The sequence below is a fragment of the Ctenocephalides felis genome, unplaced genomic scaffold (assembly GCF_003426905.1).
Source record: "Ctenocephalides felis isolate EL2017-DRISC unplaced genomic scaffold, ASM342690v1 CF-g0.4_SCAFFOLD_03572, whole genome shotgun sequence".
Lineage (NCBI taxonomy): Eukaryota > Metazoa > Arthropoda > Insecta > Siphonaptera > Pulicidae > Ctenocephalides > Ctenocephalides felis.
The window spans coordinates 45,604,631-45,619,269 of record NW_020539726.1 but is presented as its reverse complement, the minus strand read 5'-3'; the positions used below and the strand labels follow the sequence as shown (position 1 = coordinate 45,619,269).

Sequence of the window (14,639 nt, the reverse complement as noted above, 5' to 3'; positions counted from 1 at the left end):
TTGTAAATAATTACCACAAATAATAAAAAATGCATCTTTAAAGAAAAATGTTTAAAAAATACGAAATGATGTTTCCTTTTTTTTAACTTTTTCATCATAAATAACTTTCGTATTTCTTCTCTTCAATCTATTTTTTTTTGTACCACATTTTTATTTCTAATCAAGATGATCGTTCTAAAGATGGAACGCATATAGTTCCAAAACGTCGATAATAAATAAGTTTAAAAAAACTTTTTTTTTTTTTTTAACTTATTGCATTCCTTGCTCAAAGCTAAACACAACAATAATAATAATTTTTATTAATTCATACTAGTTTATTTTCCAATTAGGATCATGTTCTTGACAAAAATCCTGAAGATGGAACGTGTATTGATCCGAAACGTCGATATATACATAATAATTATTTAAAAAACTTTTTGGATTTTTTGAAGCTCAACACTAATACACATATATATATATATATATATATATATATATATATACACATATACATATAATTCACTTAGCAGCCAATTCGTCGAATTAAATTGATAAATTAATTTGCACTTTATTTGTACGTTTCGGCGCCTTATGTGTGTCATCGTTGAGCAAAGCTAAATTACAGCAAAATTGTTTGAAACCACAAATACAATTTAACAAAAAATGAAAATTTAATATTAGTTAAATAAGTGAAATTTTTGTAGCAAAAAATTACTTTATAAGTAAATTAATAAAATTTTTTTTAAATAATGTTCAAGCTTTTTCTTTTAGTTTTTCCTAGTATAGTATGCATACTAGTAGTATACATACTCAGTTTTAAAATTAATATTTTAATATTTTTAAAAAAAACATATTTTGTTTAAAGCAAATTTACTGAAATTACTTTAAAAAAAACTAAAATTACTCTTTAAAATTCATCATTTAATAAAATACTATTCTTTGCTTAAAACAAAATTTCTGTACTTAAGATTTACTGAATGATGGCACATACTAAGCATCGAAACGTATAAATAAAAAAGTGAAAATTAATTAATCATCTTTAATTCATTGGTTGATAATTATATCAATAATGTTTCAAGATCGAAAAAAATTTCGATTGATTTTTGAACACTTTTTTATATAAAACTGTAGACAGCTACTAGCTTATTTTACAATCTTTGTCAAAATAAATCACTTTTTAATAATTATCACCAATAAAATTGATTTTCAATTATAAAAAACTAGTTTGTATAATTTATAACAACAACAAATACGATTTAAAACAAATCAGTCAATATTCCAGAAACGATAAAAAGTGACAAATGCAAATATAAAAAATTATTAATAGATATTTCATTTATTAAAACTAATGTAATGATCATAATTCATAACTTATTATGCCTGCAATTTCTTCGAATTTAAACATAGGTGTTGATTCTGGGATAAAATAGAAATGTTATGATAATACAATAGAAGTCCTTTAGTCCTGGATTTTTTCAAAAATTTCCGTTTTTAAAAAAATGTAAATGAAATGCATGAGAGCTATTAGAACGTTTTCGGCGTAGTTCGGAACCATTCGGAAGGACTCGCTATTATTCGCTAATCGTTGTGTCCATGCTAACTTCAGTTGAGTCCAGGTTCATGAACAAAGTACGTTCTACGATATGCGTAGTCCCTACATTCTACAAAGAATTCGGCCTACGAAGGATATATCAGTAGATTTAACCAATTAATTAATTGGGGCGTCCATTAATCACATGAGGCTTTTAAGAGGGGGGAGAGGGTGACAAAAAATTACGGGGGAGGGAGAGGTCTAGTAAGATATTACGTGTATATATTTTTAACCTGTATTTTTTAAATCCAAACATTTTGAAAAACACGATTTTTTCGTAAATTCGATAAATTCCTTCGAAAAATGTTAGCTAACTAAAAATACACGTGATATTTGGTTTGGAGGAGGGATGGAGGGTAATTTTGAATATCACGACATATCACCAAGGGTGAGGGTGGGGACCAAAATCTCTGAAAAATCAATCACGTAATCAATGGAAAAAACAGCTTACTGACAAAAAATTGCAAAACCTCACGCGGGCAGGAGGGGTCTAGTAATATATCACATGTGTATTTATTTTCAACAAATTTTTGAAAAAAAAATCCAAACTTTTGCAAAAAAATACGATTTTTTCGGATATTCGAATAATTTTACAAAACTAAAAATACACGTGTTTTTTCTGGGGGAGGGGGCGTAATTTTAAATATCACGACGTATCACCAAGGAAAATTGGGGGGGGACAAAAGTTCCTAAAAATAGATCACGTGATTAATGAATGCCCAATGATTGTACAGTGACCGTGTTTTTTTTAAAACTAATAATTTTTAAACTCAATGGGAAACTAAAAATCATAAAAAGGCCAAAAATAAAAAACCTCAAATTTTATGTAAAAAATAAAAATGTGTTTTGGTAAAAATTTCAAAGCATTGTGTATATATACTCTAATAAATGTGAAATAAACTTTATCATTTCTTACTAATTTTGTGGTTTAATTTATAATCTGATTGTTTTTATAATTACTGCCTGATAATCCAGAATTTTCGATCCAGAGCAAGCCGGACTAAAGGACTTCTACTGTACTATGTTACGGATCTATCTTCGTATGAACTGTGTAGTAACAAACTGTCCAAAAGCTATGTATTTGCTGTGCGTTTAGGCGTTTTACACATAAAACCTAACCTCCAAAACGCACGGACTTCAACAAATAATTTTATCAAAAGTACATGCGTGAAGTACACGCCTGATCGCACAGCAAGTTTGTTACAGAAGAAGTCCTTTAGTCCGGAATGAACGATAGTCCGAGATTTTTTCAGAAATTTTCTTTATTTTTCAAAAATGAGCCTTTATGCAAATGAAAACATAAAATAAAAATATAATGTTTTCGAGGTATTTCGGAATCCTTGGAAAGGACTCGGGTAATCGTGTCCATGCTAAATTCCGTTATGTCTTGGTTCATGAGCAAAGTACGTTCTATGACATACGTAGTCCCTACCTTCTACGAAGGATATATCACTAGATTTAACCACCTGACTGTGCTGTGACCAAAACTTAATCCTTAAAGGACACGAAAACACGTAAAAGTAACTCTCAATCAGAAACTGCAAATCAACAAATGGCTAAAAACCAACAAATTTTTGTTTCATGTAAAAATTAAAAATGTGTTTTGAAAAATATTTTAAATATATTCTAATAAATGTAAATTAAGCTTTGTTGATTGTATTTTCTAATGATTTTGTCCCGAAGCCGGATTAAAGGACTTTTACTGTACTATGATACGGATCGATCTTCGTATGAACTGGTAGAAACAAACTATAAAAAAGCTATGTTCTTGCTGGTCGTTTGAGCGTTTTCGCATAAAATCTAACCTCTAAAACGCACGGACAAAAGTGCAACTTTGATAACACATGCGTGAAGTTAGCTTTTATGTGTGAAACGCCTGATCGCATAGCAAGTTTGTCACAGAAGAAGTCCTTTAGTCCGGCTCCCAACAGTCCGGAATGCACAATGGTCCGGAATTTTTTCAAAAATTTTGTTTATTTTTAAATATGCAATTATAGCAAGTTAAAAATCTCGAGAGTTATTAGAGCATTTTGGGAATTGTTCTGAAAGACTCAATATTGTTCGGTAATGGTTGTGTCCATGCTAAAATCCGTTGTGTCCAGATTCATGACCAAAGTACGTTCTACGATATGCGTAGGCCTTACGTTCTACAAAGGATATATCAGTATTTTAAACACTTAACCGTGCAGTGACCATGTTTTCAAAACTTAATCCTTAAAGGACACGAAAACACGTAACACTATAAAATTTTATGGAAAATAAAAATGTGTTTTGGTAAAAATTTAAAAGTATTTTGAACATATATATTCTAGTAAATGTTAGAAAGAAATATTGTTTGTATATCCTACTGATTTTGAAATACATTTTTTAATCTTTTTGTAATTGCCGCTCGATAATCCGGAATTTTCGATCCCGGGCTAAAGGACTACTACTGTACTGTGTTACGGGTCTATCTTCGTATAAACTAGTACTAACTGTTTAAAAACTATTTTTTTACACATAAAACCTAACCTCCAAAACGAACAAACAATTTTATCATGAGTGCAACTCTGATAACACATGTGTGAAGTTAGCTTTTATGTGTGAAACACCTGATGGCACAGCAAATGCATGTCATTTCGACAGTTTTTACTAGCAACTTATATGAAAATAGACCCGTAACATAATTTTGTCATAACATTTTTAGGTTATCGCAGAATTAGCCCCATAGTCTAAAAATTAGAATATTCTACGTCGACATTAATCAATATATATATTTTTTACATTTCATTTTCATTCAAATTTCACATCTTGATTTCGAGTTGATTCGGCGCTCCCTCTAACGCGATATATACACAATAAGCAGAACACAGTTCTCGGTCCTTTAATTTAAATATATACAATTAAGTACTTATCACTTCTTTTATAAATATCTCCTACTAGTCAATCAAAAAACTATCACTTATTTACATTTATAATTATTATTAAGTACTCACAAAAGTAGTCCCGACAATAAAAATTAATCTCTTGTACTTGTAACTCCACTCCACTCCACTCGACACTTTTTTTTGTCACAGTCTTATAAATTTCACAAGTAATCATTATCTTCGGCCAGGTCCCTCGAGGGGCTCCGGTTCACTTCGGCAATGTTCGGAGTGTTATTGGCGGACGAATTGGAGGTGCCCTGTTTGGGGGTGCCGTCGGGCGGGGCGTAGTTCAGGAAGTCCCAGATCAGGATGGTGTCGTCGTGGGAGGAGCTCACTATTTGGAATTCGTCGAACTGCAGTCTGAACACTCGTCCCGTGTGCTCCTGACGATAAAACAATGAACAACTCACTCATAGGGAAAAAAATTTAATGGATAGTGGTAAATGATAAAAAGGTCCATCATCGATATCTCAAAAACAAGTGAAGCTAGGAATTTGTTAACAACAATATTTGGTAAAGATTTGACGAGGGCCTTTTCTATTTAACCCTGAACCCTTCGGGGTAGGGGTATAAAGTTATTAAGGTATGAATATACACCTAAGTCTGTTTTTACACGGTCTTTTTGTACACGGTTTTGATATAACACAGTTTGAAAATTGAATATTTTTAATTTTTTTACACGAATTTATTCCATTTAGCACAATTTGAAATTTTATGTACCTAAATTTTTTTTGTCAAATTAAATTTTTCGCGAAGTATGTTCATATCACAAAAAAGTATTTATGAAAGAAAAAAGTCTGAAACCATCGATAGTATCGATAATTTGCGAACACTGGCTTAAAGATTTAAGTGAATTCCCCTTTAGCGCTTACAAACAATTTTTACTGGTCAAAGCAAATGTGAATAGCACTAATTTAGGAGAATTTATATTACTTTTAAGATTAGAGTGCATATCTTTTTTATCATTAATTACTAAGCTTGTGAAAATAAGCAGTATAAATTTGATTTAATAAAATAAACATGAATTCTTGTTCTTAAAAATTCTTGTTTTTCACTGATTTTAATAGGTTTTAGAGATTAGGAAAGAAATATTATTAAAAAAATCACCCATTTTTGTATAAGATCAATGTCTCTTTTTTAAACGGCTTCTTCTGGAACCAATCTACCGTGTAAAAACAGACTTAGTGTATATTGTAACCTAAATAATGGTTTTATTCATATATCTTATGGTAATGAAATATTTATAATTTACAGTTTGCTCAATATATAATTAATCATAGTGATCCCCACCAATATTTGAAAGTAGAGGGCAAAAGATGTATAACCAGCCGTCACCTTCATTCTTACAACGTTCCTATCAGGAAATAAACGCCAAAGTTTGAAAATCCATAACAAAAGTATTTTCTTTCGTTGTTATTAGTTTTGGTCGTGAGCGCTGTTGTTTAGTTTACAATACTTCAATATAATTTTCAAGCATATGTTATTTATGAATGATAGTGGATGCACGATTTAAAATGTGGTTTAAAGTGCCTTGCACACCTGACATAATTATATACAGGGTGTCCCAGAATTCAACGTCAAACCCAGACAGGGTTATAATATTGGTCATAATTATCATGGAAAATTTAAAAAAATTATCTAACATAGTTTGAAAAATAGAAGCTTTTAAGTGCTAACCAATTGCTTTGATAAAACTGTGACCATTTTTCGGTTATTGTGGTTAACAGTCAACTGTTTTTTTACCCCGCCTATGGGGTAAAAAGGACCAGGTCACAAATTTTTGAAAACAGTAAAAAAAAACATTTCTAAAATGATGAAGTTGCTAGAAATTGCACTAAACATCGTCACATAGTTGTTTGCTTGATAAGTGTTATTTGTTGTGATATAATTGGTTTGGTTTTTGGGACGAAATTGGACCTTTGTGCCCCGCACTGCCGTGCTATTTTAAAGTAGTGGTCAAACGGGGTAAAACAAGAGAGCGGATCGCAAAATAAACTACCACATTTTTAATTTTTTAAACAAAGTATTTTTTTCGTTGTTAGTTATTTTTGATTTTGAGTACTGTTGTTTAGTTTAGGATACCTGAATGTAATCTTTAAGTAAACTTGCGATTGTTGCTTCGACATACGAGCAAAATTCGAATTACAAACTTTGAACGAGTAAGAATTTTCTCAAAAAATGTTCTTAGCAAAATGAAAACATGAAAAATTTCTGCAGTTGTAAAAGTTTATAAAAATGTAGAAATGTCTTTAGAAATTTACGGACGTTTGTTAAAATTTTTGAATGTTTATAAAAATATTGTAATATCTTACAAAAATTTATAAAAAAACTAGTGGAGTGGGTGGCATCGTGCCTTAAGGCAAATTGCTGGAACTTCCCGTACCGTAACGAAATGTTCGAGGAATATTGAATGTTTTCAAATAGATTACATATTATAAATATTGTAACATTGTCTAATATTTATAAGAATTATATAAACTGAATTGCAGAGTTGAAATTATTTGTTTAAAGTATATTAGAACTATAGTCAGAATTAAAAATAAAATCTGAATTATTTTCGATATACAAAAAATTAAAAAAAAAAAAAAAAAAAAAAAAAAAAAATGGTAAAAATTTTTTTTTCCAAAATCAATTATTTTGTTAAGACAAGCAGAAAGTTCTTTGAATCAATTGAATCGGACGCTTAGTTCTCTCAAAAACTGCCATTTTTTGTACATTTAGCTCTGTATCTCCGAAATGGCTGGGCCTGCCTTTGCGAAAAACTGATAACCCCTTCTCCCAATCATTACTAATTGAATGTTTTTTAGATCATTCAAATCGGATGCTCCGTTCTCTCAAAAACTCAATTTCTATTTTCTGCACTCTTTGCTCCTTATCTCCGTAACTGCTGGACCTGCCTTTGCCAAAAACTAATCAGCTCTTCTCCTTATTAATAGGAATCGAATGTTTTTTAAACCATTCAAATCGGTTGATCCGTACGCCCGAAAACGTGGGCGAAAATTTGTATCCATACATACATACACACACACACACACACACACACACACATCCATTTTTTCTGAAGTATGCCAAAATGTTCAGAAACCTTCAAAACGTCGAGAAATGTAAAAATTTTCAATTCCGATTTTCGGCCCATTACAATAACTTACCCTACGGGAAGTTAATATGCTAAAATTCATAAAAATCCATAATAATTTCCTCGATTTTGTAAACCTATATAGTAATTCTTATTAATTTAATAAAATTTAATGAATCATCTATAAAAAATCATAAACATTTATAAAATTGTATAAAAATCGATAAAAACTCTTGGGCAATAATAAAAATTTAAAAGAATAATCTAAAATAATGAATCTAAAACCTATAAAAATGATTTTTAAAATGAACAGAAGTGAGACTTGTGACTGAACACAAGTCTCTGAGATAAATAAAAAAGAGTAACTTTTAATTAGTTTTCTATATTTACCACCAATGTCCTCAAACACAATGAAGATGTTGGAGCTCGAGGGTCCATGGCAGCCATCAAGTCCCATACTTTAATTTTTCCATCGTAGGCACCTGAGACTATACGTTTTGAATCAAATCTTATGCATCTTACTAGCTCCTCGTGACCCTCCAGAACTCGCAAGCAGGCCCCACATTCTATGTCCCATAACCTAAAACATAATAGATAATAATAATTAATTATAGATAATAGTTAAAGATATTAGTGTTAGGCTTAATATAGTTTTAGCTTTGTATTTTACTAAGAATGATTTAATAAAGATACTTTGTTTTCGGTAATAATTAATTATTATTAATGATATTGGTGTTAAGCTTAATATAGTTTTAGTTTTGTATTTTATTAAGAATAATTTAATTAAGATAATTTGTTTTCTGTAATGAGTAGTTGTAATCCTGTATCCAAAATATATGAAATCCAGAAAAAAAATAACAGAAAACCCTTATCCATATGTTCTAATAAAGTTTTTTCAACAATCAGATTACAAATACAACCTTTAAGTTGAAAGTGGGTTTTTAAAAAAAAAGTAGTAATGAAGTGAATTAGTAATAAAGTCAATGAGTTTATGAATGAATTTAATAAATAAATTTTTATTTGATAAATGTGAATTAGAAATGACATCAATTACATTTTAGTAAAAATGATAATAATATAAATATGGATTGTTATTGTTTAAGCCTTTGAGTTGCTCATGTCAGGGAAGTTCATATAACTTGCCTCAAGACAAAATGCCACTTACATCTAGTTCAATCATTAATTACATACCTTATTGTATTATCACTGGATCCACTAACAACTATTCGATCTCGATATTGTAAACAAGCTATGCCTCTTTTGTGTCCATTCAGTGTTCGAACAAACTCACAACTGGATGTATTCCATACCTGTAATAAAAAATATATTGTATATATATATATTATAGAATTTTATGATATGAGTGGAACGAATATTAATTGTTTAATATGAACAAAACAGCACTCAGATTTGTTTAACACAACTTTATTTTATTATTACAGACGTTTCGAGACCATGGTGTGTCTCATCTTCAGTGTAATTTCAAAAACAGTTACTTATATACTACACATTCTTTAATAATTTATTTAAATTTCATTTAATTTTTGATATACAAAAAACACCAACTATTCCTTGCAATGCTTGACACAGTACTAAAGAAACACATAACACTTACAGAAATATTCTAAACAAATTTGAAGTACTTATCTAGATGGAGACAGAATGGATATCATTATAATGTAAACAAAAGGAGTGCTGTCGCATACAAAAATCGATAAAAATGAAAAAACAAATTAATTTATTGAAAAGAATAAGATAAATAAAAAAAATTATAAATTATTAATGATGTTTATATAAGTGTCATGTGTTAAACAAATCTGAGTGCTGTTTTGTTCATATTAAACAATTAATATTCGTTCCACTCATATCATAAAATTCTATATTATATATATATATATATATATATATATATATATATATATATATATATTGTTCCTATTAGTCATGTGTCATAATTAGATACTTATTTTTATATCTCGCTGAGACGACATAGGAAATACAATAAATAAAATATATCACTCGTGATAAGACTAAATAATATAATATATATATACATATATATATATATATATATATATATACATATATATATATATATATATATACATATATATATATATATATACATATATATATATATATATATACATATATATTAGGGTGGTCCTTAAAATGGTCATTTTCAAATTTTCTTGCTCCCAGGGGCTCAAATGGTTCCAAATAGATAAAAAACAATTTTCTGAAAGTTTTAGCTCTTAATATTAACGTTTAGATAGAGCGCAATTCAATCAAAGTTTTGTATGGAAATAGCATGGAAAAATTTTCAAAAATTTTAAAAATGTTTTTTAGATGTAATTTAGCGAACAACTGAATGAATAAAACTCATTCATTTGTCGCTAAGTTACACCTAAAACATTTGTTTTAAATTTTCAAAATTGTTTTCATGCTCTTTCCATACAAACTTTGATTGAATTGCGCTCTATCTAAACGTTAATATTATGAGCTAAAACTTTCAGAGAATTGTTTTTTATCTATTTGGAACCATTTGAGCCCCTGGGAGCAAGAAAATTCGAAAATGACTATTTTAAGGACCACCCTAATATATATATATATATATATATATATACTAGCAAACCCGACGAACTCCGTTTCGCCACCAGATGGTTTCGTGAGAAAGATGAAGAATTGTTTTGTTTGTTTTATATTTGAAAAGAAAAAAAAATGATTTTATTACACAACAGTAATGAATTTATTTTGATTATAAAAATGAAGTGTTTTTTAGTTGAACTTCTCTAAGTAAATGAAAGTGAATCCGCAAATTATCCGTTTCATTGAAGTGCTCCTTGGTAAACCACATTTTTTGTTTTTTGGTCTGACGTTAACACAAACAAAGCGGAGGGATTTCCAATGTGAAAACCAATGATTTTCTAAATAATCTATTTGAAATTTATGGAACCTTGCGGAGCCCGAGACCTTTCCAACGAATGCAAAATTGTCGAAATCGGTTCGTGCGTTCTGGAGTTATTTCGTCAGGAAGAAAAACCCAACTTATTTTTATATATTAATAGAAGATATATATATATATATATATATATAGAAGATATATATATATATATATATATATATACATATATATGAAGTATAAAAATATTACCTTAATAGTTCTATCCCCACTGGCTGAAACAATATATCTTTCATCAAAATCGACAACATTAACAGCTGCACGATGTCCAACAAGGACTCTGCGCAGACTAATTTCTGTAGATGTCGTCATGTCCCATACGGCTATTGAACGATCCTGAATAAACAAATTTTAAATTATGTTATTACCATATTTATATTATAAGTATTACAATTATGATTATTTCCCTTACCTTCGAACATGTGACCATCATCCCGTTACTAAATCTCAAATGCAAGACAGCCTCACAGTGATGTATGAGTGTGTTGACCATAGCCCCCGTGGCTACGTCCCAAACACGGACTGTGGAGTCACTGGACCCCGATATTATCACTCGTTCATCGTATTGCAGACACAATACTGAACCAGTGTGACCGGTCAGAACCTGAGATAAAAATTATAGAATTAATATTATAAATAAATTATCATTTTAGGGGGCGTCCATTAATCACGTGATCGACTTTTTGAAGATTTTTTGATATTTCAAAATATTTCAAAGTATGAAAAGATTCTAATTTTTGGAAAAAACATCAATTTCTTTCAAAAATTTCCAAAAACTTATTTTTTAACTTCCCGTAGGGCAAGTTATAGTAATCGCAAAAAAATCTAAAATGAAAATTTTTATATATCTTTACGTTTCAGAGGTTTCTGAACATTTTGGCATACCTTAGAAAAAATGGATGTATGTGTGTGTGTGTATGTGTGTGTGTGTGTGCGCATGTATGTATGTGTGTGCGGATACAAATTTTCGTCGACGATTTCGGGAACACGGATCAACCGATTTGAATAATTCAAAAAACATTCGATTCGTATTGATAAGGAGACGTACTGATTAGGTTTTGGCAAAGGCAGGTTTAGCCGTTCCGAAGATACGGAGCAAAAAGTGCCGAAATCGGTAACTCAGTTTTTAAGAGAACGGAGCGTCCGATTTGAATAATTCAAAAAACATTTTACTTGTATTAACAAGATGAAGAATTGATCAAATTTTCATGAAGGCAGGTCTAGCGATTTCGGAGATCTAATGAAAAAAGTAAAAAAAAATGCCATTCGGCGGTTAAAAATGATCATTAGACATACGCACATCAAATTATCAGATATTTTATAGAGATTTTAACAATAAGTATAAATTTTGTTTATTTTCCGATGGGTTCCGTATCAATGTTTACCCGTTAGACAGCGACGCCGCTCTTACGCGCTTTATATTTTGTCTCTATGCAGTTCAAGCAGTAAGATTGCTTTGAAAAAAAGTTCAGAATTTCCAAAATATGTCAAAATGAAGAAAACATTTTTCTTTTCAAAAAAATATTTTTTTTCCAAAAAAAGTAATTTTTTGTCAAATTTATAGTTTCTCAAAAATCTAATTTTTTCGAAGTATTTTTTTTTCAAAAATGTTAATCGTTTTTAAAAAAAATAATAATTTTTGGTACGGGAAGTTCCAGCAATTTGCCTTAGGGCACGATGCCCTAATTGCCTTAAGACAGAATTCCACTTACAGCTAGTTCTCTTTATATTTCTCGTATCTTTTTTAAAGAATTAAATTTTTCGTACAGAAAGTTCCAGCAATTTGCCTTAAGGCATGATGCCGCCATACACAACTAGTTATTTGAAGTATATATTCTTACCTGATTACATTGTAGTGTACTTCTATCCCAGATTTTAATTGTGTTATCCCTTAGGCCTGATACGATTTTAGTATCATCGTACTGCAAACAGTAGACTCCTTTGGAGTTCTCTGATCGACAGTTGATTCTTTGTAGATTATGTCGACCCATTCGCCAATTGGATTCAATGCTATCAATGTCCTAATAAATAGATAAATATAATTATTTATTGATCTTCTTATATATAAAAATGAATCGCAAAATGTGTTAGTAATTCTTTTTTTAAAATATTCGTTGAAGTCCAAGGATGGTTCTTATGACGAGAAAAAATCGAATAATTGCCGGGAAAACTCTAAAAACAGCCCTTTTCTTTTTCTCATACAAACGTTTTTTAAATAAAACATAGAATCAATTTGAGCTTTATTGCTATTATATAAAGTTCATATTAAATTACAAGCACTCACTGTATATTCCTTCTAAACGATTATGCGGATTTTGATAAATCTTTCTGAAGTTTGTTAAGGAAATTTTCTAGGTTGTATGTGATTATAAAGTACTGGGATGTATGTGCAACATTGTAGAAATAAATGGAAAAAATGCAAAAAACCACATGCCATTGTTTGCATTAAAACAAATGAAAACTATCATCTACCATAAATTTCAATTTACTTATGAACCTAAACAATATTAGAATATGTATAATAAATTTATGGTTAAGAATAAGAAAAATGGAATGTCAACATTATTATTGCCAAAAAGCAGCTGAGATGTGCCAAAAATAAAAATAATATAAGATACAGTATATGTATGGCAGATTAAATGATACACATATGAACAGGATATGACAAATTTATTCGCTTAAAATATGAAATTAAGTATTAATCAGGTCCGGTCCTACCTTTAATGCGATGCATGCGAAAAATACGAGCGCACGCCTTAGGGGGCGCCAACACAAGATTCGGATATTAAATTTTCAATATAGTTTTTTTTTTTCAATATATAATTTCTTTGCATTTTTTACTAATCTTTGCACAATATTTTTAAAATTTGTAAAAATTTCACTATATAACAAAAAATGGGAAAGTAAATATGAATACATACAATTCGGCCCGCACGATATCGATTAGGAGAAGTTTAAGATGCAAATTTGGATATCTTAAATAATAAAAAATTAAATTAATTTAATCCAACATTAAGTACCAGTGTTATGTTATGGTTATAGTAATGTTATACCGTTTAAAAGACTTCAATTTTCAATATAGTGTTGGGGAATTGAGACTCATCATTTTATTTAAAGCAGTTCTACATTTAACATCGCTCGTATTATAAATGCATATGCATTTTGTCGTGAAGAGTAATTTAAAAAACAATAATTATTATTTTTAGGTAAACGGTAAATATTAGTATATTATATTAAAAAATTGTAGACATGGGTACAGGACAACGTCTGTCCCGACTGTCTAGTATATAAATATATATGTATATTTCCATTCCCTACCTGCATGATTTTAGGATAAAGTGCTGTATAAAAAGCATGGCTCGGATGCAAAGTCCCTGGTCTCGGTTTGAACAAATACTGAATCCATCCTCTCCTCTCGGCCAACCCTCTCCACGTGGAATCGTGCCTAACTTTTTTCTCTATGAGTTTTTTCCAGAGCATCCCTTCGGCTATGACCCTCCTCCATTCTTTACAAACCAACTCTGCTGATAATAGACTGTCTGCATCCAAGTAGGACAGGATGGACTCTGCAATGTGGTCTAGGCCTTTTTCTAAAAGAAACAGAACAAAAATTAATTCAAGAGCATTGAGGGTTTATTAAAATTGATTAGATGACTATTATTACTTGGTAATAATGTGATGAAATCCCTCTGCAGCATTGGTTTCAAATAGGCATCTATATGTCCATGCTGATGGTGACACATCCTTGATAGGAGCCTTTCGACAAACTCAACCTGTTCGCTTTCTGTCCATCTCGAGAACTAGCTACACAGCCGTCTCTTTCTTGAGGAAATTTGACGATGATGTTATCTGGAGAAAAAAAGAAATATATATAATCTAAATAGACAATCAAATGGGTTTAGCTCTATTTTTTAATTAACTTCTTAGGCGCGACTAGGGTGTAAATTCCGTACAAATGCAACGGAAGTGCGTTACGGCAGATAAGATAAGATAAGATAAGAGTCGAGTGCCAATGATTCGTCATTCGCTCTCGATTTATCATTTCCACACGGTTCGATTGTGATTAGTCGTCGGTGTATGTGAATAGAGATCTGTCGTTGTATGCGTACCGGCATCAGCAAGGAA

The 14,639-nt window shown here is 30.1% G+C and overlaps 1 protein-coding gene across 2 annotated transcripts; it reads right to left on the bottom strand.

Annotated features, from left to right (window-relative positions):
• Nucleotides 1-4,279: 4,279 nt before the first annotated feature.
• LOC113388632 (beta-TrCP-like) lies at nt 4,280-14,332 on the bottom strand. 2 transcript variants are annotated; one of them, XM_026625997.1, is made up of 8 exons: nt 14,179-14,332; nt 13,833-14,104; nt 12,356-12,535; nt 10,927-11,118; nt 10,707-10,850; nt 8,744-8,862; nt 7,943-8,132; nt 4,280-4,859 (listed from the first exon to the last, which is right to left on the bottom strand). In XM_026625997.1, the coding sequence occupies exons 1-8, from the start codon at nt 14,255-14,257 to the stop codon at nt 4,638-4,640; spliced, it is 1,398 nt and encodes a 465-aa protein (XP_026481782.1). In that variant the 5' UTR covers nt 14,258-14,332; the 3' UTR covers nt 4,280-4,637. The 2 variants fall into 2 exon arrangements, with proteins under 2 accessions (XP_026481782.1, XP_026481781.1); XM_026625996.1 differs by having other exon boundaries at nt 4,280-4,856; nt 14,179-14,308.
• Nucleotides 14,333-14,639: the final 307 nt, after the last annotated feature.